Source organism: Lynx rufus, unplaced genomic scaffold (genome assembly GCF_022079265.1).
Source record: "Lynx rufus isolate CCGP_SWC_20201006 ecotype Redwood Valley unplaced genomic scaffold, mLynRuf1.p SCAF_2, whole genome shotgun sequence".
Lineage (NCBI taxonomy): Eukaryota > Metazoa > Chordata > Mammalia > Carnivora > Felidae > Lynx > Lynx rufus.
The window spans coordinates 110195700-110221563 of record NW_025814834.1 but is presented as its reverse complement, the minus strand read 5'-3'; the positions used below and the strand labels follow the sequence as shown (position 1 = coordinate 110221563).

Here is a 25864-nt window from a genome sequence, read left to right as displayed (position 1 = left end):
TGCACTGCCCTGAAGCCCTTCCTGCATGACGCCTCTGCTGTTTTCTGGAAGCATTAATTGTAATAAGTAGGCAGCTGCGGGTGGGGCCCGAGTGTCCAGGCTGTGGGGGTCCTCACTGGGTCTTCCAGTCTGTGAACACCGGGCAAGCCACTGAACCACTCAGCTTCCTCGTCGGTCAGGTGGGGGCAAATGATACCATGAAGACGGTGCAGGGAAAGAACCAGCTGGTGCGTGATGCTCTGGGGACACTGTGGGAGGAAGAGGAGGCCCTGGCTGTGAGGAGGGAGGGCCTGTTTGGGGGGCGGGGACAGATGAGGTTTGAGGGTGCCTGGGTGAGCCTAGGAGGTTGGTTGTGTCCCTGCTTGCCCTCAGCTGGAGTAGAGACCACCTGTCATCTGCAGAAGCGCCAGGCAGGCCAGGAGTAGGGCTGTGGCTGCTTGCCGGGTCTGTGTCTATCTCACTCTCCACCAGGGCAGGGGGATCCAGGGGTGTTGCTGACACGTGAGCAGGGAGGGCAGGGAGGCGCCAGGACAGTGCTCCTCCCCTGCAGAAGTCAGCTTCTGGCACTGCCACCTTTGGCTCTCCAGAGGCCCTGCCCTCCTCAAGCTTCCCCCCTGCCCCGCATCACCATCGTCCGCATAAAGCCCATCTCCTGAAGCTAGGGGCCTGGCCTGGCTCACTTACGCTGTTCCCTGAGCACATGTGAGCTTGTGGTCTGCCAGGTGGGGCTCGGTCACCCCAGCTGGCAGATGAGGAGACCGAGGCCCAGAGAGGTTCGGTAACTTGCTTGAGGCTACATGTCTAGTAAGGGCTTGACTTGGGCCTTCATAACTCTAAAGCCTGTGTGTGCGCTCTCCCACTTTACACATGGCCTCTGGACACTTCAGCATCTCACTGTTGGTGGTCTCATACGTCACCTGTTGCCTCAGCCTGTTGGCCCCTCTCTCCCCTGGGACTCCGCTTTCCTGCTCCTGCCTTGTGTGGTATTGATAATCCAGAGGGACTGGAGGCTTTGCCCAGGGGGCCATCCTCTGTGCCGGTCCCGCTGCCTCAGGAAGCTGCTGGGGCTGCCTCCCCAGCTCAGGGTCTTCCCTGCCTGGCCCAGTCCCCTGGCCAGCCTTTTCCTACCTCCTGCCTCCTCCCTCTTGGCTGGGCCAGTGTCCTGAGAGTCCCGGGCACGACCCCGCACTTCTCTGAAGCCTCGCTAAGCCATTCCCTTTCACCTCCGCAGCCCACCTGCCCACCCCTTCCAGTGCCATCCTCTGTCTCTGGCACGATGCAGTGGGAGCCTGCCGGCCTGAGCTTTCAGGACAAGGTGCTGGGTGTTCCACTCCTGTGTTCTGTGCTCATTGGTCACCTGGTCCCCGGTCGTGTGAGAGCATGCCTGGGGGCCGCCGACCCCATTGTATGTGTGTGCCATTCAGCCTGTGCCCCCGTGTCTTATTCAGGGTGGAGGGGTCTCCATTTTCCTGCCTTCCTTACAGGGCTCTGAAGAGTCCTTGCAAGAGGCAGGTGCTGACGGGCTCAGGACAGATATCCTTTGGGGTCAGGACCCCTGAGGCAGGGGTGGTGCTGAGGAACGCTGGAGGCCCAGTACATCCTGTCGCCAGAGAGGCAATAGCTGCTGTGCTCCGAGTGGTGCTCCAGGCTGGGATGTGCTCGGGGGCTGTTCCGCATGTCTCGTCTCCTCTCATCCCGCTGGTGCCCTGATGAGGACAGCTGATCTGTGGCAGCTGTCAGGAGCAGCCTGCATTTGTCCACGCTGGGGTGCAGGAAGGATGGGGACAGGTACGGGGTGTGCCCCGGGCCCTCATGCTGTCCTTGTCATTCTCTTTGCAGACCGAGGGCACTCGACTGCAGAAGGATCTCCGGACCTACCTGGCCTCCGTCAAAGGTAAGGGGCAGGTGGGTCTCCTGGGGCACACCCGGCCTGGGGAGGGGGGCTTCATGGGACACTGAAGGACCTTTGCCACGTGCTGCTGATGGGTGCAGAGCTGGGAAGGGGAGCAGGGTTTGTGGTGGAGGGGTAAGGGCTGGTAGTGGGGACCCACACACCTCCAGGGCCTTTGGAGGTGGGGGCAAGGGTGACCGTGGCCCTGGCTGCAGCATGGCCCTTCTGCCCCACAGCCATGCACGAGGCCTCCAAGAAACTGAACGAATGTCTGCAGGAGGTGTACGAGCCCGACTGGCCTGGCAGGGATGAAGCAAACAAGATAGCTGAGGTGAGCGCGTGAGGCAGGTGGCCTCAGTCCTTCCCGGAAGGCCCTTCTCGTCTCAGCTCCCGGCCTGTTCCTCACCCACGGGGACAAGCCCTTCTGGTTTTCAGGCATCCACATGCCGTGTGCCCTTGGGCAAATCACCTCGACTCCCTGACCCTGGGCTTATCCGTTCCCTTAGAGTTGCCCCATGAGAGGCCACAGGGCAGGAGTGATTTTATAGTACACCCATTCCACACCCAAGGAACCCAAGCTTCTGAGAAGCCTCTGAGCTGTGAAGTGATGGGGCTGAAGCTGACCCCAGGTCGCTGGGAGGAGAGGGTGGGGGACTGGGTGCGGCCCAGCTCGCCCAGCCGTATACTCAGGGACTCTTACGTCCTTCAGAACAATGACCTCCTCTGGCTGGATTATCACCAGAAGCTGGTGGACCAGGCACTGCTGACCATGGACACATACCTGGGCCAGTTCCCTGACATCAAGGTGAGAGGCACTCTCTATAGATCGGTCCTGCTCTGGCCTGGTGGCCTGTGCAGGGGAGCGGGAGAGGAGACAGAGGGGTGGGGGGAAGGGTCAGCCTCCGGCCCCGCTCAGGCACTGAGGTGGCCATGCCCCGAAGGCAGGCATCTCCCTCACCCAGCAATTCATCCCTCCAGGGCTGCTCCCTCTGAGGCCAGCCCACCAGCCCCCAGCCCTGGGCCTTTCAGAGCTGACAGCTTTTGGGCCCTGAACCTTTGGGTCTCCGGACTAGGGGAAGAGACCCCGTGGTGCATGTATGCGTGTGTGGCCATGTCACTGTGGAACGACTATAGGGTTGTATAAGGTGTATTGAGGGCATGTAAGGCCTGGGCCTGTGTGCCTATAGGTGTCCTGCATTAGCCTATGTGTGCTTAGAAGGGAATGTATGTATTGTTCTGTGTATTCCCTCTTATCTGGGTGTATATGTGTTATTGTGTGTGTTCCGAGAGCCGGCCCCCAGGTACTGGGAACTGTCAGTGTGCCAGGGTCCCCACTGAGGCCAGTGGGCCCCAGATGCTTCAGACGTGGAAGCAGAGATGTTGAGCCCAGATGCTGACTGCTGTGCTAGACCTGATACCCGGGGGGTCAGGCTCCATGCTGGCCCCCATGGCCGCCTAATGCAGATGGCTCAGGCTCCCGAAGAGGCCTTATGAAGAGTATGGAAGGGAGGCTAATGGTGGTGGCCTGGGAGAAGAGAAGCCTGGGGTCCAGGAGGCGTCTTTAAGGAGCTGAGGGCCAGGCCAGGGTGGAGGCTTGTCCCACAGTACTGGCTGGAGGGTACTGACAACAACGGGTGGATATTGAAGGACATGGTTTGGCCTCTGTATGAGAAAGGACCCCAGAGGGCAGGGACTGCCTCGAAGGTGTGAGCTCTTTGCCACCAGAAATGTTGGAGTACGTGTTTCAAGCATGTATGAGATGCCCTTCTTGAGCCCGGGGTCGACTGCCCTGGGCCCTTCGTCTTCCCCCAGTTTCTTTGGGCCCAGCCTGGTCAGCATCTCAGCATGGGTGAGGCCCTGTTCAGCACCGCTCCCCCACCCCGTCTGTCCTCCAGTCACGCATTGCCAAGCGAGGGCGGAAATTGGTGGACTATGACAGCGCCCGGCACCATTACGAGTCCCTCCAAACCGCCAAAAAGAAGGATGAAACCAAAATTGCCAAGGTAAGGGCTGGAGGGCAGGGCTGCAGGGGAGAGTTTTTAGGCTGGGTACCCACGTCCCTTGGAGGGGCCTTCCTCTGTGCTGCCCTCCCTGCACCCCTTTGCACTGTTGACTGTCTCTGCTCCCCAGGGGCAGGAACCATCAACCCCGCTTGCAGATGGCTTTATAGCAGGTGACTAGTCCCAGGTAGCAGAGGCGGGTGGAGGATGGTGCTGGACCCACGGCGGCGAGTGAAAGGCCCTTGTGGGCACTTGGGTGAGGGCCCACTTCCTGCCCATCCTCTGGTGCTTGCTCTGGCCCTTGGTTCCTCCACCCCACTCCGAGGCCACTTTCCAGGATGAGAACAGGCCTGGCTTGGGTTTCACTGGAACGGCCCTGCCCGACCTGGCGTGCTCTGAGTGGAATTCTGTCATGGGATCCGATGTGACCCTATCTCAGCTGGAACAAGCCTAGGGGCACAGGGCTTGGGCTGGCCACACTGTCCACAAGTGAGGGGCCGAGGGTGGGTCCCCCTCCCCTCCCCAGCCCACCCCCACCCTGGAGCAGGACCAAGCTTGCTGAGCCCCTCTGCCCCTGCTAACGATTCTCACATTTTGCTTTGCAGTTGGAGTGCAAGTTTGCTTGCACAGTTTGCTTTGCACCCCCTTGTCTGCCCCTTGCCTGGGGCTCCCCTTAATTCTCTTGACCTCGAGGGGCCTTTACCTGCTGGGGGGCTGGCCCCCTGGAGGGGCGGCCAACTTGTCTGTCACTGTGTTTGGGACGTTTGGACTGGTGTTTAATATCTGTGTCTCTGTTTCTCTCTCCCCATCTCCCTCCTGTTTCTCCACTCTCCTTCGCCTTGACCTCCCTTCCCCACCCCCAGCCTGTCTCGCTGCTTGAGAAAGCCGCCCCCCAGTGGTGCCAAGGCAAACTGCAGGCTCATCTCGTAGCTCAAACTAACCTGCTCCGAAATCAGGTGACACTGGCTTCTAACCTTGCACGTGCTGGCGCCTTCTGGTCTGTTGTCCTGTCCTTGGCGCTGGGCGCCCGTCTTGCACTGCCCGGCGCGGGGGGAGGGCTCAGTCTCTTTCCTGGGTTGGTGAGGGGCAGGGCTGTTTTCAAATGCCTCTGCTGGGAGAGCTCCTGCTTCAGAGGAGACCTGAGGTCAAATGTGGGCGACTCAGAGGGGCCTGGGGCTCCGGTTAACCTGGGGTGGACCCCAGTCTGTTGCTTCATGCCTGGGTCTCTGGTGGTCCTGAGAATCTATGAAATCCTAGCCTCTGGGAATGCAGGAAAGCCTCCGAGCCATTTGCCCTCTCTGAGGGCTCCTGTCCGGACATGTGTTGTCCTTCAAGCCTAGTAAAAGTTGTGAGGTTGTCCAGAATTTACTGAAGAGACACACCTGCCCAGAGAGGCGACATCTCCAGCTCGAAGGGACCCTTGGGAACTGTGGGCCCTCATGGTGCCCCTAGAGGGGAAACCTTGGGAAGGCTCTGCAAGTGTGTTTGGGATCTGAGACCTGGGGCCTGGAGGGTTGGCTCTTTGGGAGTTTCTCGAAGGGCAAACTGTGCACCACAGTGGTTCCGGAGGGCTTCTCGGAGGAGGCCTTTGTACAGAACTCCTGACTGATCTTAATACCCTGGTAACACTTCGCTCTTTGCAGACCTCTGCCCTTGGGATGGACTGGGTGCCTGGTGAGCGCAGTGTGGCCAGGGACGGCTAGATACACCCTGGGAGAGGTGGCCTCATGGTTTCTCTCCAGGGAAACTGGCAGGACTCCAGCACCCCTTCGTGGTCCTGAGGTGGGGGTGGGCAACAGAGCCCTGACCCAGCAGGTTGGGTTTCTCTTTGGGCAGTGGCCCCATTTTTTCTGGGCCACCTCCTGATTTCATCATCTTCAACCTGCACGTGTTGAACGCTTGTGATGTGGAGGGCTCTGGGCTCAGCATGGGCTCGCGGCCCAATTTCTTATCTGACCTGCTGCCTGATTTCTTTTAGACTAGAGTTATGGGGTGACTTTGGAGGCACTGAGTTGTTGACAGCCCTACCCTGAGGGTGGCTTGACCCTGGATGTCCAAAGTCTGGGGGAGATGGCCCTCAGGAGGTGAAGGAGGAGCTAGAGGCTGGGGCACCATCCCTGCCTGTAGAGTTCAGGACTTCTGGCTGGAGGGGGTTGGGGCCACTGACCCAGACCCAGGCTTTCTGCATAATTTTCCCTGAGATGGGTTTGGCAGGAGACCAGGTGAAGATTTTTGTTGCCTCTGGGAGACTGTGGAGCTTGGGGTGGTGCCTGTGGCTGCTTTTGAGCTCCCGGGTGGGGTGTGGGTAGGGGATCCTGCTGGGAGGGCCCCATCCCCCCGCCTCAGGGGAGCCACTAGGGAGGCTAAGGCATATGATCTCATCTTTGGATGTTGGACTGCAGATGTTTGGCCTTTCAGCCCAATTGGCTTTCCCATTTGGACCCAATTTTTATTTGAGTAGATCCTCTTTCTGCCCCCACCCTGCCTCACGCCTGGCTGGAAGCTGGGGAGTCTTCTGAGTTCCCACGGGCAGCTGTCTGGCTGTGAGCTGGGGTACTGTTGTCCCGGGGCTGCCCTGCTGGCTGACTTGACTTTGGGGAGATAGTGTGACCTGGTGAGGCTGTGTTCTCTCAAGCTGACCAGTGCCACATATTCCCTGGGCCAGTTCTGAGCTGCTCTCCGCACTGGCCACAGTTCCCTAAAACCTGCCTGCGGGACCCCAGTGCCCCATGGCATGGTGAGCGGGCCTGTTTCCATCTGTTCCACGTGTCCGTTGGCGTGTAGCCAAGCCACCGGGGCTTCAAGATCTCTCCAGCAACGGAAAGCTCTCCCCTGGCCCCCTGCCCCCTCCAGTGCTTCAGAAACAGCCAGAATATGAAGAATGTGACCCAAAGGGAATGACAGACACAGGCCCTGACTTCCAGGAACGCTAAAACGGAGCCACCCTGTTCTTCACAGGATTGCTGGGCGTGCGAACAGAGTTTGGCCTACAGCAATGAGCTGCTAGGCCATCTTCAGTGTCATTGCCACCGCTGTTCGTCTGGGGAGTCAGGACCAGTGTCGTGGGGTAGTGGCCGAATCACCATGGAGAGGTGGTCTCTGGGGGTACGGGAGCTGTGCCAGAGCTCCTGGGGAATGTGGGTCTTCAGCCAGACCCGTGGCAGTTGGGTGGGAGGGGTGTGTGACAGTGCCAGAACTCATTCTGTGGGTTCTACAGACCCACAGTACCTACCTGAGTGGCTGACAGTGGAGTACGGCAGGGTGGGCCTGCTGGGTCTGGTCCTCTCCAAGAGCTGCCGGAGGCGTGCATGCTCAGACAGACATTTCTTTACTTCCTTTCTTTCTCTCTTTCTCTTTCTTTTCTTTCTTTCTTTCTTTCTTTCTTTCTTTCTTTCTTTCTTTTTCTGTCTTTTGTTTTTCTGTCTCTTTCTGTCTTTTCTTTCATCTTTCTTTCTGTCTTTTGTCTTTCTGTCTTTCTTTCTGTCTCTTTCTTTCTGTCTTTCTTTCATCTTTCTGTCTTTTGTCCTTCTTTCTTTCTTTCTGTTTCCTTTCTTTCTTTCTTTCTTTCTTTCTTTCTTTCTCTCTCTCTCCCTCCCTCCCTCTCTCTCTTTCTTTCTGTTTTTCTTTCTTTCTTTTGTCTTTCTTTCTTTTGTCTTTCTTTCTTTCATCTTTCTTTCTTTCTTTCTTTCTTTCTTTCTTTCTTTCTTTTCTGTCTTTTGTTTTTCTGTCTTTCTGTCTCTTTCGGTCTGTCTTTCTTTTGTCTTTCTGTCTTTCTTTCATCTTTCTTTCTCTTTCTTTCTTTCTTTCTTTCTTTCGTGTTTCTGTCTTTCTGTCTTTCTTTTGCCTTTCTTTCTTTCTTTCTTTCTTTCTTTCTTTCTTTCTCTCTTTCCCTATTCCACCTTTAATTTTTAAGTTAGATTTTAAACAGTTAGGCAAGGAGCTTATTCTAGCAAGCTCCAGCAACCTGAAGATAATTGTCATCAGGAGCAGGGTGGTCCCTCACTCCTCCAGCCTCACGCCCATCCCCGAGGCTGGGCTGGCAGGGAACAGCAGGGATAGTGGGCCCGGAGCTGGATGGGACAGCTGGGTGGGCTGCGGAAATCGTGTGCTTTGTGGCTCTGGTCTGTCGCTCTGGTCAGGTGGCTGCCTTTGCCAGAGGCCTGAGAATGTAAGGCTGCTGGTGGGGAGTGTTCCCCGGGGAGGGGCCTGCTGCGTTCCTGGGATGTGACTCAGACTCTGAATCCAAGTCACCCCCCTGAGTCACTGTTTCCAGCAGTGTCCTCCCAATGAGCTAGCAGAGCCCCTTCTCTGCCTGGGGTCTGTGACTCACTGCCACTCTCACCAGTCTCCGCCTTCAGCTCTGGGATGGGGCCTTAGCGCCACCTGGTGGGTGTGAGCGGGTCTGGAGGGCACTGGGCTGGCCCTGCCAGGGTGAGGGCTTTGGGGGTGAGCCCTGGCACCCTGCCCGGCAACCTAGCTCCCTCCTCCCCTGGCCCTGCCCTCACCCCCATCTTTCCCCTGTCCTGCTTGGATGCCTGAGCAGCTGCCTCTGGACTCTGTGTGGTGGGGACAGGTCACAGAGGAAATGCTGCTACCACCTCCTCCAGGGAGGTGAAATGCAGGCTGGGGGCTGGGGCTGAGTAGGAGCCTACTCTGAGAAAGGGGTACTCAGGCAGGGACAGCAAGGACAAGGCCAAGGGAGCTGGGCAGCAGGCTGACACTTAGTCTGAGAAGGGTTCACGTGTAAGTGGTCAGGGTCCCTGCTGGGCTGGGTCTGTGACCTTCCTGTGCCCCAGCCTCTGGGCCCCTTGTCTGGAGCCTTCTTGTTGTGCCCTGCTCATTCCTCCTCTCCCTCCTGGCCCACCTTGGCCTGACGCGGGTGGGGGTGGGTGGGGCGGGGGTGTCCCTTTTACCATGGGGGTGGGAGGTTAGGGGGAGCAGATCTTGGGGCTGGGAGGTTAGGGGGAGCAGGTCTCGGGAGGTGGGAGGTTGGGGGAACAGATCTGAGCGAGTGGGTAGGAGGTTGGGGGAGCAGATCTCGGGGGTGGGAGGTTGGGAGAAGCAGGTCTTGGGGGGCGGGTGGGCCTGGCCCGGTCCCAGCTGGCTGGGACAGAGGCCTGGCGGAGGGGCGAGGAGTGACGGGTCCTGCCCCTCAGGCAGAGGAGGAGCTCATCAAAGCCCAGAAGGTGTTTGAGGAGATGAATGTGGACCTACAGGAAGAGCTGCCGTCCCTGTGGAACAGGTGAGTCCCCAGGGGTGAGTCCCCAGAGGTGGTGGCGCTGAGCCTTGGCCTCCCTCCTGAGGATGTCTGTCCGCTGTGCCCTGTGCCCTCCCACAGTTGGTGTCTCTGGTGAAGGTGAAGGTGGAGGTGTGTCGGTGTGTGTGTGTCTCCTGGGCCGCCCGCTGACCTGTGTGTTCTCTTTGCCCCTCCCTCCCTCTCTCCCGCAGCCGTGTAGGCTTCTATGTCAACACGTTCCAGAGCATTGCGGGCCTGGAGGAGAACTTCCACAAGGAGATGAGTAAGGTAGGTCCCGGTGACCCCTTTGGGCCACGCTCTGCTGCCAAGGGCCAGGGTCAGAGGCAAGGACGGGGCCGGCCAAGCTCCCTCTTTTCCTGCTGGGGCTTGGTGCACACTAGTAACCACAGTGCTGCCTCTGGGCCTTGGGGAGAGCCGCCTGGTCCTGGCCTCCAGGAGCTCGCCGCTCTAGAGCGTCCAGGCCCAGTGGGAGTGCTGGGGAGGCTGTGAGCAGGGCCCACATGCCTGGCCCTTGCCCCCTCCTTGCCCCGTCCTATCCTCCCTGCCTGGATGGAACCAGCCCCTCCTGAGGTTTCAGTGTGTTCTCAGGCGACACTGGCTCAGGGAGCTCTGAGAATGCTGGCCCTTTCCCCGTTCGTAGGCAAATAGTCAATAAGTTCCTAGAATTTCTCAATTTTTTTCTCATGTTTCTTAAGACATTGAAACGCGTCTGTTTTATCTGCCAGAATCCGGGGTAAGAAGGGGTCTGATTAGCTTGAATTCCTATGTTGTATTATTTTCATTTTAACTGGCAGTTAAACTACAAAGCAGAGTTGGAGAGACCCAGTGTTGGCAGCCCCTCCCTCCGTGCACTCGAGGGGTCACTGACTCTGTCTCTTGGGCCCAAAAGAACCAAGTGATGGCGGTGGAGTCCAGGCCCAGGGCAGGAGGAGAAGCAGCAGCTTGGGGTCTCTTCCTGAGCCACCACCCTGACTATGATTTCCTGCCTTTTAGGTCTTCCCATTCTTTTCCTTCCTGCCTTTAAACATTTGAGACAACTTATGAAAAGTTTAAAAAGGGAAGAGGTGTTTGGAGGAAGAAAACATTTATGTAAAGTAGGAGGAAAATTCAGTTCTTAGCTTCCTAGTGGTCAAAGCGAAAGAGGGAAATTTTTTTCAGGAGTGAGAATCACTGTGTACACGGGATAAACCTCTTCTATCCTGTCTGTGCTTTTAGTGAAATCTTTGGCAGTTGTAGGGTGGCCTGAAAACATCTTGGCACAATGACCTTAACAATTAGAATCAACAGTTAGTTTGCAAAAACAATTTAAAAACATTTAAAAACTGTACAAGCTGCATGAGGCATTTTAGGAAATTTCTACAAGTAGAAAGAAGAGAGAGGATGGTCCTCAGAAGCAGTAACGATTAGTAATGTAGCCCACTCCCTCCATTCTTCCCCTTCGTTTTTCTGGGTTTGGTGTGCAATTCCCAGCTCCCTACTCCTGGTAAGGGACGGGGTGCAAGAAGGGGTTAGGTATGGGGAGGAGCAGGGATGTTACTGGAGAGACAGAGGTGTTTGGTGGCCCCAGAGGCTCTCCCCACCTGCTTGCTGTCCCCCTGCAGCTCAACCAGAACCTCAACGATGTGCTGGTTAGCCTGGAGAAGCAGCACGGGAGCAACACGTTCACAGTCAAGGCCCAGCCCAGGTGCGTGTAGCCCAGCACTGTCTGGCCGTCTGGCTGAGGGTGGGGTGGAGGGAGGTGTGGTCTGGGGCAGGGTCCTGGGGCAGAGCTTGCTCATTCCTGGAAGACCAGGGCAGGGCTGTGTCTGCCCCGCCCTGGGGGTTTGGCCTCTCTGTGCTCAGGGGGACAGGTTAGGGCACCCCACATTCCTCTGGTGTGTGGCATCAGAGAAGGAGCACTCCTGGACAGTCTGAGCGTCACCTGACACCTGAGCCTGGGCCTGGGCCTGGGCCTGGCTTCCCTTCCTGTGGAGCCCAGCAGCCAGGGTGCCTGCGAAGCCTTGGAGGTGGGGCCCGGGGACTCCAAGCTTCCGTGCTGGTGCGGAGCCACCTGGAAGGGGAGCCTTCCTCCCCCAGCAGGGGCGTAGTGCCACCTTTTCCTTTCCTTGCTCCTGGGAAAGCCCAAGTCCCTGGATGGTGGCATCCTGGGCACACACAAAATCATCCTTGTTCCTGTCCTTGGCCTGGTCTGGCCTCTCAGGGTCCCCTCCAGCTGCGAGGAGATTCCTGCTTCCTGAGGGGAAACCGTGAGGGAGGAGGGAAGTGCCTTGCCCTCTGGCTGCGGGTCAAGGGAAATGATAGCCTGTCTGGGATTTCCCTTCCGTTTTGGCTTGCACCTGTGACAGCACAGCCCACAGGGTATGGATGGACCTCAGCTTCCTCTCTGTGAAACGGGGAACATTTATCTGCGTCTTGGGGCAACTGGGGGGCCATGGAGGACTAAGGAGTTATTCAGGGAATGTTGCTCTTCCTCTTCTCTCTGAAAATGAACCAGAATGTGTGTGACTGAGAGAAAGGAGCCCACAGGAGGCCCTGAGGCCAAGGGGTGAGCAGGGGGCAGGGTACGGGTGGGGAATCAAGGCCAGGTCCCTGCAGGGAGGAAGGGTCTCTCCCTGTGCTGGGCCTACAGGTAAGATGGGAGGGTGGTGAATGGAGGCCACCTGGGCAGTGCAGCGGCTGGACCCAGTCTTCCTGTGGGAGAAGGCTGGTGTGAGCGGATGGGGAGGGGAATGGAGGGGATGGGGGGAGTGGAGCTCTGTGAACCTCCTTCACTGCAAGGTGGCCCATTTTGCAGCCTGGTTGCCTCCTCTCAGAGGCCTCCCAGCGGCCAGCTGCACCCCCCTCCAGGCACTGTGGGCCCCCAGAGCCCCCGTGTGCTGAACCACAGGCAGGGTGGGTGGCCAGCAGTCTCCCTCAGCTGGTCAGCCCTGGTTCGGGGCTGCACCCTCTCACTTTGTCAGCTCTGTTCCAAGGCGCCTGGCCGCATGCCCAGGTCAGTGGGGTTCCCAGGACTGGGCGATGGGGGTTAGGGTTAGGGCAGGGTCAGGCCCTCTTCATGGCCTTTGAGCTTTAGGGGAGGCTTTGCCCCTTGGCACCCCTCTGAGCAGAGGGGTTGCTGATGAGGAAAGGGAGCAGGCCAGCCTCAAATTGGGTGTTTCCCCAAAATGAAGGCCTCTGCGTCCCGTCCGTTCCCACAGAAAGAAAACTAAACTGCTCTCCCGGCTGCTCAGAAAGAAGAACAGGTACCGGCACCGAGTGCTGCATTGTGGGGGTGTCTGGGGCCGGCACCTGGCCGGCCGACCCCTGTGCATGCGCCTAGCATCCTGCTCCGAGGGTGCCACTAACCCCTAACCTGTGTCCCCTGTTTGGTGCTGCGAGCAGGGCTGCTGTGGGAGGGAGCCGGCGGGGCAGCAGGGCTGTGCTGTGGCCTGTGTGTGTGTGTCGTGGGGTCGGAGGGCTCAGGGGCTATCTGGTGGGAATGAGGAGGGCAGACAGCCTGAACTCGGTTGAGTGGGTTCCTCTGTGTGCCACAGCACGTCCACCTGGCTGTGGCCCAGACCAGGAGGTTAACGGGAGGAATGTAGCCAGAAAGGAGCCTCGGCGAGAGGGGAAGGGGAAGGGGGTCTTGTAGCACAGTGGTGGGTTTTAAAATCTGTGTGTGTGTGTGTGTGTGTGTGTGTGTGTGTGTGTGTGTGTGTATACTATGTTTATATGTATGCTTTAAGGAGGCAAATACATTCCCATGAAACACAAATTCAGTAGAGATGAGAAGGGACCACGATGTCTGTCCCATCATCTCAACACCATCCTCCAGCCCCACCCCACCCCCCAGGCGATGTGGTCAGTAGCTTCTTTGGATCCTTCTAGAACTGCCTTGTCCAACACTTGCCCTGGGAGGCTGGTGAGCACTTGAAATGTGGCCAGTGTGACTGAGCAGTTGAACTTTTAGTTTCACTTAATGTAAATATAACCTTCAACAGCCATCTGCGGCCGGTGGCTAGTCTTTATCGGTACCGTCCCATGGTTTCCTTATGCAAGAACAAACGTACATTTTCATTTACTGCCCCCTTGCTCCCAAGTGGTGCTCATGTGAGAGACCGCAGCCTCTCACCCCTGGATGCCACTCTGTGGCCCTCTGCCCCAAAGGGCCTGTAGGCGCAAAGGTGTGGATGGTGACCGCGGTGTGGGTGGGAGCATGGGCCCTGTGAGTTGGGCAGTGGTCGGTGTCCCGGTGTGAGTGGGTGGACTGGCGGGGAGGCCAGCCGGGGCCTTTGGGGGCTGGCTGAGGAGGGGGGCCCAGCTGGGCACAGGGGCCGCTGCAGGACGTGTGGGATGAGACTCATTCGCCTCTAGGATGTTTGGCTTTCTCGTGCTGTGGAGCTCGGCTTCCTGGTGGAGCCCAGCAGTGGCCTGTGGGTGGCTTCCCCGAGGACCGAAGACCTCCAGCTTGGAGCTCCTTCCGGGCCGTCACTGTCTCCAAGGCAGTCCCTGTGCCCACACCCCTTTGTTTCCACCCATTCTGAATCACGCATACATGAACTTCTCACCTGTAAGCACGGGGACACACACTCGTACACACGTGGACATCGCATTTTCATGGTGAATCTATGTGAACACACACACATACACGCTCTCCAATTCACATGTTAACAGACACATGCTCATACGCACATGCACATGCATTTCCACACAGATCCGTGCACACATCCCATCACAGGCACACCTGTGCATTTGCACATTCCCTTTTGTACGCAGTGACTTCCCTCCATTGAGCTTTCTCCCCGTCTTGCCTCCACAGTGACAACGCCCCTGCAAAAGGGGACAAGAGCCCTTCGCCTCCTCCAGATGGCTCCCCAGCCGCCCCGGAGATCAGAGTCAACCATGAGCCTGAGCCACCTAGCTCAGCAGCAGCAGGGGCCGCCCTCCCCAAGTCCCCGTCTCAGGTAGGCTCCGTGCCCCCTCCCCTGCTCCCTCTTCTTCCTGCTTCTCTCTCCTTCCCAGTCCTCTCCCCAACACCGGCCTGGGCTCCCCTCAGCGGCCCTGCCTTCTCCTGGGAACGCCTGTGACCGTGTGTCTCCCTCTGCTCTCCCACAGCACCCTCTCCTTCCCTCTTTCCCTGACCCTTGGGGCTGCTGACCTCCTCATCTTCCTCCCCCCCCCCCTACAAGGGGCTTGGGGCCCTCAGCCCCAGGGCATCCAGATCTGCAGAGGCCATTGCTTTCTGTCCTCCTCACCTTCTCTCTTGGCATGAGGCCATGCAGGACCTTCACAGGGTCAGCGAGGGAAAGGGCTCGGGGAGGGGAGCATGAAGTAGCCAAGGGGCACAGGCCCTGGGCTTCCAGAAGCCTCCCCCAAGAAGCTTGGCCCCCACTCCTACCCTCACCAGGTTTCTCCAGCTTTCTGCCATGTCCCCAGGAGCTGGCCTGTGGCCCCGTCTGAACTGATAGGCTTTCCCAGCTGTCAGCTCCTGGCAGCAGCCCTCTTGGTGGTTGGCCATGACCTGCCCCACAGCTGATTAGACGTGAAGAGTGTGACAAGAGCCCACACTTGAATAGCACTTGCTCTGGGCCCAGCACTATGCCACCACTTCCCACATTTTCATTCATTAAACCGTCACAGCCACCCTGTGAGGCAGATGCCCACCCCACCTCAACAAGTGAGGAAACCAAGGCTGGGGGGCGGGGCATGGTTCCTGACTTGCTGGAGGCCCTCCATGGGCAGGTGTGTGGCCATCTTGCCTGGCCCTCTGCTGGGCCCTGGCTCCTGCTCCGTGCTGACCTCCACGGGTGACAGACAAGAGAGCATGGGCCCCTCCCGCAGGAGATGCAGAGAGGGTCCTGAAAGGACAGAGAGCCCAGGTCATAGCTATTTCTCAGCGACAGCTTCTCTCCTCAGTGTCTCACCCAGGTGGGTGACAGCCCAGACCTGCAGCCCCCTCCCCGCCCTGCCCCCGGGCTCTCCCTTCTTTCTCCTCTTCTTTTCTGTTCCCTCCCTGTCTCTCTCCTTTCACTTCTTCCCCCTCCTGTCCCCTTCTCTGTCATCCACTCTGTCTCTGCGCAGCATTTCTGGACCTCCTGCCTCAGTCTCCCTCTAGGGGTGGCCCTGTGGTCCTGCGCCTCAGGCAGCCGTGACTCTTCTTGTCTTCCTCAGTTGCCTGGGTGGGGCCAGGGCCTGGGGTGTGACTAACCGTGGCTTTGTCTCTGTCTGTCCCCCCTCCCCCACCCCCACGCTCTGCTGTGCCTCGCTGTGCGGCCCCTCACCTGCTGCCGACCCACAGCTCCGGAAAGGGCCACCAGTCCCTCCACCTCCCAAACACACCCCGTCCAAGGAGGTCAAGCAGGAGCAGATCCTCAGCCTGTTTGATGACACGTTTGTCCCTGAGATCAGCGTGACCACCCCCTCCCAGGTCAGCCGCGGCCACCGCGGCCCAGCTCTCTCTTACTCTCTCGGGACATGCATGGCCTTCTTCCTTCATCCCATGCCCTGCGCCTCTGCCTCAAGAGCCAGAATCTGGCCTGAGAGGTTGGCCCAGAGCCTCCCCCTTGCTCATTCATCCACCCCTCCGTTCATCCTCCCCCATCCATTTCTGAGCATGGACTGTGGCTAGATGCAGGGACACAGGCGGGTGGTCCTCGGGCAGCCGGTCAGCTTGGTAGTGGCCTCATGCTTCCACTGGTGCGATGGCTGAAGAGGCATCAGCAGGGAGGATCCCGGCCAGTCCAGGAAAGGCCTCCTGGAGCAGGTGACATTTGCCAGGTGGCTGCAAGTAGACACATTGCTTTAGCCAGAGTCAACAGTGTGTGTGTACGTCGGGAGGGGTAGGACATGGGCTCAGGAGGTCAGAGTTCAGTGCGTGCAGAGTGCAGCAGTGGGGCAGTGAGAGGAGGCAGGGGGGAACACAGTTGGGAAGGCCCTGGAAAGTCTGGCCAAGGCACATAGACTGTAGCTCCCAGACATGCCGACTGGCCTTAGGAGTGGGACAGTGCTTGGGCCACGGAGCAAGGCTGCTGCTCGGAAGTGTCCTGAGAAGGCATGTAATGCTCATCCATAGGTGGACAGAAGGAGGGCTGAGCAGGAAGGTTACTGCTGGGGCACGGACGTGGGCTGTACAAGGTCAGATGGGCTCACAGAGGCCACCGTGTGCTCAGCCCTCCAAGCCTGCCCTCCAGGCCTCGAAGCCATGGCCCTTCCCACTACGGCCTCGCCTGTGGTGCAGGCTTGCTGATCCCAGGCTGTGGCTGGCCCGTGCTGGAGGGCTGCCCTAGAACTACTCTGCCCAGGGCCTCTGGTTGCTGCCTCCTGCCCGCTCCTTTGCACAAGCTCAGAGGCCTGGGGTTGGGGGGCGGGGGAGGCGGTGCAGGGCAGAGGGTGAGTGTGGAAGGAGAGGCGGTTGGGAACCGAGGATGGTGATCTCTGCTAAGAGTGGCCTAAGGCTGAGTGGGCTTCAAGCCGGGACAGAGTTCTCTGAGTTAGAAATAGGAACTTCCGGTATGGGGTGGCTGGGTGGGCAGGTGGGTGATTTGCTGGCTCGGGCTCGGCAGGCCTGGGAGCCCCTGTCTAGAAGGTGACCAAGGCCGGTTCAGGGGCTTCTGAGAGGAGAGGACACCGGGTGGCATGACCTCCAGGACAGCTCGCTGCGGGAGCGCTCACCAGCCTGAGTAGGCCTCCACCCTAGAGGTGCACATGAGGGACACGGGGTCACGCAGAGCGCTAGGAAACGCTCAGTAGGGGATGGTGCCAGCCCCTTATCGACATGACCTTGTTGGGTTTTCACCTGAGCTCTTAGGAGGGGATTGTTGCCCCCGTTCAGCAGGCGAGGACCCTGTAGGCCTGCCCGGCAGCCACACCGCCCTCACTGAGCGTGTTGGCCTCTCTGTGCTCACCGCATGCCTCCTTGCTACCCGCTCTGCCCACTCCAGGGAGCCAGGTCTCTGCCCGGAGGTGGGAAGCCTACACCATGGGTGCTGTTGCTGGGGGCTGGGGCAGGCTGTCTGTGATGCTGTGCTCACAGGGCTGCTGGGCAGGGCTGAGGTGAATAGCCTGCATCCCTGCACCGGAGGACAGTTGTGGTCCTGCATGGTGGGTAGCTGGCTCGCTGGGAGGCAGGGAGGGAGGATGTGGTCTGCCCTTTGGTGCCCCTGTCCCCTTGGAGCACAAGAGGGCAGCTGTCTGGGCTTGAGTGACCTCTGAGAAGGAGCTGGTGGCAGGGCTACTTGGGGGAGAGAAACACTGCTACCAGCTGGCAGGGGTGGTGGGGCACCTACAGGCCATGCACCCACGGTGTCTTGAGCACTCACTCACTTAGAGAGGGCAGGGTCATGGGGACAGAGCAGTGGCCCCAACCCCAGCCTCATTAGACAGGGATCAACCTAGGGAAAGTCACTAGCTGGGGGTGGGCTTGGGGCAGGGGCTTGGGACTTGGGGCCCCGTGTCCAGGAAGTGAGACCACTCAGCCCGGGCTCTCCGAGGTCTGTGCCTTGTCCCCTGAGCTGTGGGACAGCTGGCACCTAGTGTTCTCAGAACTGAGAGTCTCAGGTCTCTGCTGACAGGCCACAGCTCCGCTGTGAAGTCCCATCTGGGGAACCCATTTCCCCAGGACCCAGGTCTTGGGTCCTTCTAGACGCAAGGCTTTAGGTGGACGTGGGCAGTCTCCTGGGGCCATGCCTGTTACCAGCACATTCCTGGGCTGCACTCAGGCCTGCTGAACGGGAGTCTCTGGGGGTGGGGCCTGCGGTTTGAGTACAGGTGCCCCCAGTGTTGGGGAACCCACACCTAAGATTTGGCTCCCAGGCGGTGTGTGTTGGCTCAGCCCTGTCCTCACTCTGTGGAGCTGGCGGGTGGGTGGGTGTCACCACAGGTGAGCTGTGTGGGGCAGCGAGGGGGGCCTGTCCTAGGGAGGGCGGTGGACTGTGCTGCTTCTGGGGGGGCAAGGGTGAGGCTGGGAGAGCCTGTGGGTGCGGGGAGCAGAGAGGAGCATGCACCGGGAGCCCACCGCGGTCTGCAGGACAAGACAGACCTCTGGCTGGGCTGGGCTGGTGGGTGGCTACCCCAGTGGGCCTGCTGCTGATGTCTGAGGGGGGTGGCGGGTGCGGTCCTGTGTGCGTGGAGCTCGTGCCAGAGTCGTGGTGGGGGCAGTGCTCCCACGTGTGAGGTGGACGTGAGCGTGTGTGCCTGCCGTGAGCTCCCCGTGGAGTGCTCCCAGCCTGTCACTAACTGCCTTCCTCCTCTGCCACTGCTGCCAAGTTTGAGGCCCCGGGGCCTTTCTCGGAGCAGGCCAGTCTGCTGGACCTGGACTTTGACCCCCTCCCGCCTGTGGCGAGCCCCGTGAAGGCGCCCACACCCTCTGGTCAGGTTGGTCTGAGCCCGCCACCACCACCACCTGCGGACCTGCGGGTCTCTGGGGCGCCGGGCCGTGGGCTCATGTCTGGCCATGGGTGACCATCTAAGCCACCAGGCCTTTAGGGTCCTGGGGTCAACAGGCTTTCCTCCCACTCATTGCCCTTCCCCTGGTGCCCTGGCCCCCTATCGCCCCCTGGCCCTGCGCAAGAGGAGGGGAAGAGCAGACACGTGTCAGGGAGAGGGCCCTCGGGAGGAAGGTCAGCTGAACACGCACTTGGTAACTTGCGGCCTCGGTCAGCCTCCTGCCCCTCTCCTGGCAGCGGCTCTGTGTCTGGGCACTCCCTGGCAGGTGTCCAGGACTTGGCCCCCTGGAGACCCTGGAGCCTGGCTCCGTGCTGCCCTGAGCCCGTTGGGCTCCAGGGCCTTGGGGTGGGGGTCCCTGGGGACTGCTCGTCTGCCCCCTGTCACTAACCTTTGCACTAACTCTGTCCTTCTCCCCTTCTGCTGCGCCTAGTCAATTCCATGGGACCTCTGGGAGGTAAGCTGTGTTTGCTCTGTGCCCACCCCCAGGGGGAGCTGCTCCTCCCCGGCCCACCTTGCCTGGTCCTGCACCTGGCCTGCTCACAGGTGCACACACACGCACGCCCCGGCTGGTGCTCATGTGCGCAGGAGCTGGCCGTCACTGCCTGTCTCCAGGTGTCCCACTGCTTCCCCTCTGCCAGGCCCTGCGGGGAAGGGGCTCTTCGGTTTAGCCAGAGAAGGTCCTCTGTGGTTTGGCTCAGTCGTGGGGTCCGTGAGTGGCCCCGTAGGATGGATGTGGTGTCCTCTTGCTGGGCTGCGGCCTGCGAGGCAGGGCAGCCTTGGGGTGGAGGGTCTTCGTCCTTGAGAAGGTTTGTGTTTGTGGGGATCCTACAGGGCAGCGGCGTCGGGGAGACGTTGGGATAGAGGACAGGAGGAGGGTGGCTCGAGGGACAGGAGAAGCAGGGTGAGGCCAGGTGCCCTTATGCGAGCAGGCCTGCTGGGCAGGTGTCCTCATCACCTGGGGGCTCAGGCACGAGGCTCAGGGAGGGCGTGGGGCCGCACTACCACTATGCAGCTTCTGAAGGAGCAGGAGCCGCTGTGTGCGAGTGCTGGAAGCACTTCTCCCAGGAGCTTGAAGGCTCCGAATAGCCTTGCTGTGGAGGAGGCCAGAGGAAAGCCTGGCACGGGCAGCCGTTTTAGCGAGGGGTCTTTGGTGGGTGCTGAGCCGCGTGTGGCTCGTTTGCGCCTGCTCATCCCTTTGTCAGGAGTAGGAGCAAGGAGGTGGGAGTGGTTTTCCCTTCAGAGGGTCCGTGTGTGTCCCTTGATGGGCCAGGCTGCCCGCCGCAGGCACCCAGTCTCTCCTCTGCCAACGCTGGGCCGCTCATGACTCTCTTCTCTTGTCTTGTGCCCTTGCCCAACACCCCCTCCTCCCTGGTCTTCCACCCCTCCCGCCCTGCTCTCCCTGGTGGCCCATCACTAGCCCACAGAGAGTCCAGCTGGCAGCCTGCCTTCCGGGGAGCCCAGTGCTGCCGAGGGCACCTTTGCTGTGGCCTGGCCCAGCCAGACGGCCGAGCCGGGGCCTGCCCAAGTAAGTGCCCATCTGCCAGCTCCCAGTTGTCCCCAGTCCCTGGGGGTGTAGCAGTGAGGAAGAGCCTGGAGGAGGAGGCACAGGATGGACAAGGCCACTGTGGGCCTGAGGGTGAGGTCAGGGCGGTGAACCAGGAGGCCCCTAGGATGGGGCTTACCACTCCTGCTCGCTGTGATTTAGGCCAGATTGGCCCCTCTCCCCCTTGCCAGTCCCACCCCAGCCTCCCAGCTTAGGCCTCCTGCAGTGGGAGGGAGGAGCGTTCAGAGCATCTCTCTGTTTGTGGCAGGTACTTTCCAGAATTTTCTCATTTAACTTTCACCCTAACCTAGACATTTCCTCCTTTTACAGATGAGGAAGTGGGGGCTAGAAAGCTTGAGTGATTGATTGTGCCCAGAGCTCGGAAGTGGCCGAGTGTGAGTGTTGGCCCAGGTCAGCCTGACTGAGGCTGGACAGTGTCCACTCTGCCTTGGCCAGGCCCCTCCCCCCATGGTGCCCAACACTGTGCTGCCCCCTCCTTGGGGAGCAGGTGTCCAGGGCTGGGCAAAGGCTGCTCCAGCCTGCCCTGAGTTGTTTGGCCAGGGACAGGCACTTGTTGCTGTTCCCGATCGTGGGGGTCTCATGGCTCAGCCAGCAGGCCAGGCAGGTGGGAAGAAACTGAGGCCTGGCCAGGCCTTGGCCTTAGAGGACAGGGCCTGTGAGGGAAGGTCGGGGCGGCATCCAGGGGCCTGTGTGGCACGTCACTTGGCATCTCTGTGCTGCCAGCACCTTCTCCAGCAGCTTCCCATGACAGGCACCCAGCCTCTCCTCCAGGAGCTCCCTGTACTGCCCAGCTCTAGACACTGCTGCTGTCCATGGCCCTTTCCTTGTCCTGGTCACAGCATCCGTCCCGTGTCTGACCCCATGCCGGCATTTGTGTTGCAGCCAGCAGAGGCCTCCGAGGTGGCGGGTGGGACCCGACCTGCGGCTGGAGCCCAGGAGCCCGGGGAGACAGCAGCAAGTGAAGCAGCCTCCGTAAGACGACAGGGACCAAGACCCTGTCTTTTCTTTCCTGCTGTCTGCCCGCCCTCCCGCTTGTGGCTCCCTAGCCCTGTGTGTTCCCTGTGCTCCTTGCTCTGTGCTGGTCCAGGTCATAGTTCCCGTCGAGGAACCCGGAGGCAGACCAATCTGGCATCAGTCACAGAGACCCTCCCCTTCCCTTGCCCCTGTGGCCCCTGCCCTCTGGGACCCACTCCCCTACCACGCTGACTGTGCTTCCTCCCCTCAGAGCTCTCTCCCTGCCGTGGTGGTAGAGACCTTCTCAGCGACCGTGAATGGCACCGTGGAGGGCAGCGGTGGGGCAGGACGCTTGGATCTGCCCCCGGGGTTCATGTTCAAGGTACGCCCGGGCCAGCTTGACCCCACAGCCTCTGCTGCCATCTGAGCCGACGGTGCCCTGGCGGTGTGGTCACCCCCTTTTACAGATGAAGACCCTGAGCTGGGAGGCTATGTGGGTTTGCCCAGAGTTCCCCTGCCCCCACTCCCCCTGCTACCCAGTGGGCGGGGTGGCGTCTTGAGCTTTCAGGATCTCCTGTCAGCACGCTGAAGCCCCCACAAGGCCTGGTGCACTGTGCTAGGTTGCAGGGGGGGACCAAAGGCGTCTGCGGGAAGGGGTGTTGAGCTGTTCCCCAACCTCTGCAGGTACAGGCCCAGCACGACTACGTGGCCACCGACACGGATGAGCTGCAGCTCAAGGCTGGTGATGTGGTACTGGTGATCCCCTTCCAGAACCCTGAGGAGCAGGTGAGGGCCCTGGCTGGCTGAGGCGGGAGTGGCCAGCAGGGGGCAGCAGAGACCAGCCAGCTACAGACCTGCAGGCACAGCGCCGGCTGCTCTTCCTTCCTCCTGCTAGCTCCTTCTCTCTGTCTCTGTGCCCTTCTCCCCTGACTCGTTTTCCCCTCCCTTCACCTCCCCCACTCTCTCTCCCTTCCCTTTGGCCCCTTTCCTGGGCCATCACATCCCCTACCCCGGTCTTCTCTCTCTGTTTCCTCGGTCAGCTCTCCTTCCTGGGCTCTGCCTTTCTCTCAGTTTTTTGCATCCAAGTGGCTTTCTTTCTCCCCTCCTCCCTTCCCTGCCCCTGTCCTCCACGGCCTCCTCTCTCCTGGGACAGGATCCCTGGCCACCCCTCTGTGAGCCCTCCTGCTCGGCAGTGAGCTGGCGAGGTGCCCACTCTGCAGCGTCACATTGGGCCGCCTCCTCCAGGCTGGCCTTGCCCTCTGCCCACAGGCACAGTGTGTGGGTTCCAGCAGGCCCCCCTGAACACCCTCAACTGTGTCCCCAGCTGTTTCCCAGGCCAGATACCTCCCAGACCCTCCCTCTGCTGTGGCTCCTCCTGGTTAGTTAATGTCACAGTGAGCTCCAGCCGAGACTGGGGCTGGCGCAGAGCGGGGACTGCCCTCTACATTCTGACAGGCTGCTCGGGTTCAGGCCAGGAGGTTTGAGTGCCGAGGGTTTCCTGGGCCCAGTGCTAAATCTAACAGCTTCCTTCAACCCTTGGGTCTCCACTGGTCTTCTGGGGGCCAGCCCTGGGCTAGGCGGGATTTTAAGTGGAGTCCTGGCCCCCAGCCCACAGTGGGGGTCATGTGGGTGGGTGGATGAGGCTCAAAAAAGACATACATAGGCTCTGTGACAGGCAGGTAATGACGTAACAAAGGCCTAGGGAGGTCCCAGGCAGAGCAAGGTCAGTGATGGCATCTGCCACGGCCAGAGGTGTATGGTCCCTGTGGACCTAGGGATCGGGGTCTGGGGCTGGGAACACTGCCAGGACTTGGGTAGATGGTCCCTGTGAGGGGTCAGTATGAAAGCAAAGGCCAGGTTTGAGTCTGAGGGCTTGATGGGGTGGCCTTGGGTCACTTGAGGTGCGTTTAACTGGTCAGTGCTCACCAGAAACTTCTGGTATTGTTTGTAGAAGTCTGGAAGGACAGCCAATGTGCTCTGTGAGCACCAGACAGTGAGAAACTCCTTGGCCTGGGATTGAGGGATTTTAGACACTTTCAGACCAGCACAGCAGTTAGGTTGCCTTTGTAGAGAGAGGAGAACTCACCCCAATGACAGTTAAATCCACATGCTGAAGGGCGGATGTCTCCTGGCTTGGGCAGGTTTGGGTCTGGGATGGCAAGGAATGCTGCCTGGAGGAGGCGTTCTTTCAGGTTGGGTGTGACAGGCTAGAGGAAATGATCAGGCAGAGGAGGGGACATCCTCCCAGCAGATCCTAAGTGAGCCCCATGTCCTGTAGGGTTTGAGTGCGCTCCGTCCCCATCCCTGTGTGACCTGGGTGCCCTGTTTTGCTCTCAGGATGAAGGCTGGCTCATGGGCGTGAAGGAGAGTGACTGGAACCAGCACCTAGAGCTGGAGAAATGTCGGGGCGTCTTCCCCGAGAACTTCACCGAGCGGGTTCAGTGAGGGCAGCAGCTGCTGCAGCTGTCTGGGCGTGTGGAGAACACCTTTTCACAAAAAATGTGTGTGTTTTTCTTTCTTTCTTTCCCTTTCTTTCTTTCTTTCTTCTCTCTCTTTTTTTTTTCCTGATTTTGTTTTTGAACTTTTGAAAAGCGAAGGGAAATCGAGAGAGAGACCTAAGCCAAGAGGTGTTCTCCCAGGGATTAGGTTGTGTTCCAAAGAGTCTGGTTTCGGCGAGTCCAGTGGCATCACCAGTGTTCTTGAAGCTGCCGTGTCCCCTAGTTGAGTTCCTGGCCGCCCCCACCTCCCACCGCGCCCGCATGTGTGCCTGGCCGCAGGGCCGGGGCCTGGGGGCCGCTGAGCCGCCTCGCTTGCCTGAAGCTTCGGGCCAAGCAGTCTGGGCAAGTGTCCTCTTTCTCCTGGCAGCTGCTGTGGGTGGGGTCGGGTCTCTCCAGAGACCTGGGGGCCCAGACATCAGGCTGGCCTGGCCCTGCCCCGCAGACCGTCTGTGTGCTGTTTGAAAATAAACCTTAGTGTTCAAAACTAAATGAAACAAACTGAACAAAAACCCTCAGAAAATGTGTGTTCGTTGTATTTGTTCTCCCTCTGTTTCTGTCTGCAGTGCAATGGAACCGTGATTATCGGTGGCTTTTTCTACTGGGACAGTCCACCCCCCTTAACCTGCTGCCAGGGCAGGTGCTGCTGGGCTGGAGGCTGCATTCTGGCTGTGGCCCCAGCAGCTACGGTGTGCCCGACAACACTTCCTTTAGAGCTCTTCTGGGTCTGGACCCTGCGGAGCGCTTCAGCCCCTGCCCCCTAGCGTTTTTAGTGGTGGTTGGTTGGGATACAGGAGATCGGGGGCTTGAAGACTCAGTTGCCTGCCGCCTTATTTATTAATTTAATACATGTGAGAACTCGGAGGTCAGGTGCCAGAGACTCCATTTCCCAGATGAGGAAACTGAGGCCCAGGGAGGTTCAGTTGCTTGCTGATCAGCAGTGGGACTAGGTTCTGAACCCGAACATTTGGCCCCGGGTGCATGGGAAGGTCTGAGCCTGGTGGCGGTAAAGACAAGTCAGCCCACCCAACTGCTCCTTCGTGCCACCTGCCTCCCTTTCCAATAGGAAGGTCCCCATTGCATGCAACCCTGTTCTTCAGCTCCTCGGTAGACTTGGGCTGCCCTGAGAAGCCTGTGACACATGCCTGTGGTGGCCTGGGTCCCTCCCAGCAGCCACCGGAGCTATGCTCATGGGCCTAGGGACCAGCTGGACCTCCAGGTGCAAGGGACTTGTCTCTGCAGAAATCTGTATGGTGGTAAAAAGCCAGTGAAGGAGATGAACGTCAGAGTCTTAGATTTATTTTTGGGTAACACCCTTGAGCTGTGCTTCAGGTGGTGGCATCGTCACTGCTGTGGCCCTGCCCCGTCTGTGGTTCGCAGTGTGGGCCCTGCCAACCATAGTTTCTATGAGCACAGGGAGGCTCATTTCCTGTCAGTTACCCCCGCTTCAAAAGCTTTAGCTTTTCATTTGTTCGTCCCTTCCACATTGACAGCAATTGCTGGTGGAGCCGGGCCTGAAGCCCAGGCTTGGTCAGCTCCACTGTGCTTGAGAACCTGGGGTGTGTGCCCTGGGGCCTGGGGGTGTGCCACGAGAGTCTTCATTTTTATTTCATGATGAAACACTGAAACATTATGCAGGAGAAAGCGTTTGTCTTAGGTTTATCACAACATGAGATTCATGGATGTCTCAAATGGTGGCTTTAAGCAACACCCCCTGACCCTCAAGGGGGTCCTGCCCCCTGCACCTGGGCTAAATTTGTCAGGAAAAGCCCTCCTCTGTATCACAGGGGTGGGGTCTGCAGGGAGCTCCCTGCGGGCAGTGGGAGGAAGCTGAACCTGCAGAGAGAGCTCCCAGAGGCCGGGAGCCTGGGTGCAGTGCCCCTGTCCAAGTGGGTGGGCAGTTGGCCTGAAGACTGAGCGGGGCTAAGTGGGAGCTGGGACGCTACCAGGTTTATGTCCACCTGAGAGAAACTGGAAATTCAGAGCCGAGCAGCGCACACCTTGTCGGTGCTAATGGTCCCTCCCTTTCTATGCCCAAGGCCACAGACTGTGCGCACACAGTCACCAGGCTGTCTCGGAAGGCCCTGGCCCATCTCAGGGAAACCCTCCTGGATTCCTCTCCCTTCTGCCAGCTCCCAAGCCCTTCCCAGTGACTCAGACACTGGCCAGCTCTGGCTGGTCTCTTGCTTCTCATTCTTGGTTGGGTTTGGTAACCACACTGGCATTGCTTTTCTTGGTCCACTCGCCCTGACACCCTTGGTTCTGCCTCTGGGAATTTAA

At 59.4% G+C, this 25864-nt stretch overlaps 1 protein-coding gene across 12 annotated transcripts in view; it reads left to right on the top strand.

The window, feature by feature from the left end:
• The window catches only part of BIN1 (bridging integrator 1), a 55190-nt gene extending 31083 nt beyond the window's left edge, over positions 1 to 24107 (top strand). For 4 of the 12 annotated variants that reach the window (XM_047083985.1, XM_047083986.1, XM_047083987.1 and 1 more), the window contains exons 3-16: positions 1840 to 1894; positions 2128 to 2222; positions 2601 to 2696; positions 3787 to 3894; positions 9048 to 9133; positions 9340 to 9415; positions 10750 to 10832; positions 13947 to 14091; positions 15426 to 15554; positions 19989 to 20096; positions 21018 to 21107; positions 21361 to 21471; positions 21774 to 21875; positions 23427 to 24107. In XM_047083985.1, the coding sequence (XP_046939941.1) occupies positions 1840 to 1894; positions 2128 to 2222; positions 2601 to 2696; positions 3787 to 3894; positions 9048 to 9133; positions 9340 to 9415; positions 10750 to 10832; positions 13947 to 14091; positions 15426 to 15554; positions 19989 to 20096; positions 21018 to 21107; positions 21361 to 21471; positions 21774 to 21875; positions 23427 to 23534 (1392 nt within the window). In that variant the 3' untranslated portion in view covers positions 23535 to 24107. Of the gene's footprint in view, positions 1 to 1839; positions 1895 to 2127; positions 2223 to 2600; positions 2697 to 3786; positions 3895 to 4754; positions 4848 to 9047; positions 9134 to 9339; positions 9416 to 10749; positions 10833 to 13946; positions 14092 to 15425; positions 15555 to 18391; positions 18500 to 19001; positions 19026 to 19988; positions 20097 to 21017; positions 21108 to 21360; positions 21472 to 21773; positions 21876 to 23426 lie in introns of all 12 variants that reach the window. The other 8 variants (XM_047083991.1, XM_047083992.1, XM_047083993.1 and 5 more) reach the window with 7 other exon arrangements.
• The last annotated feature ends 1757 nt before the right edge of the window (positions 24108 to 25864 follow it).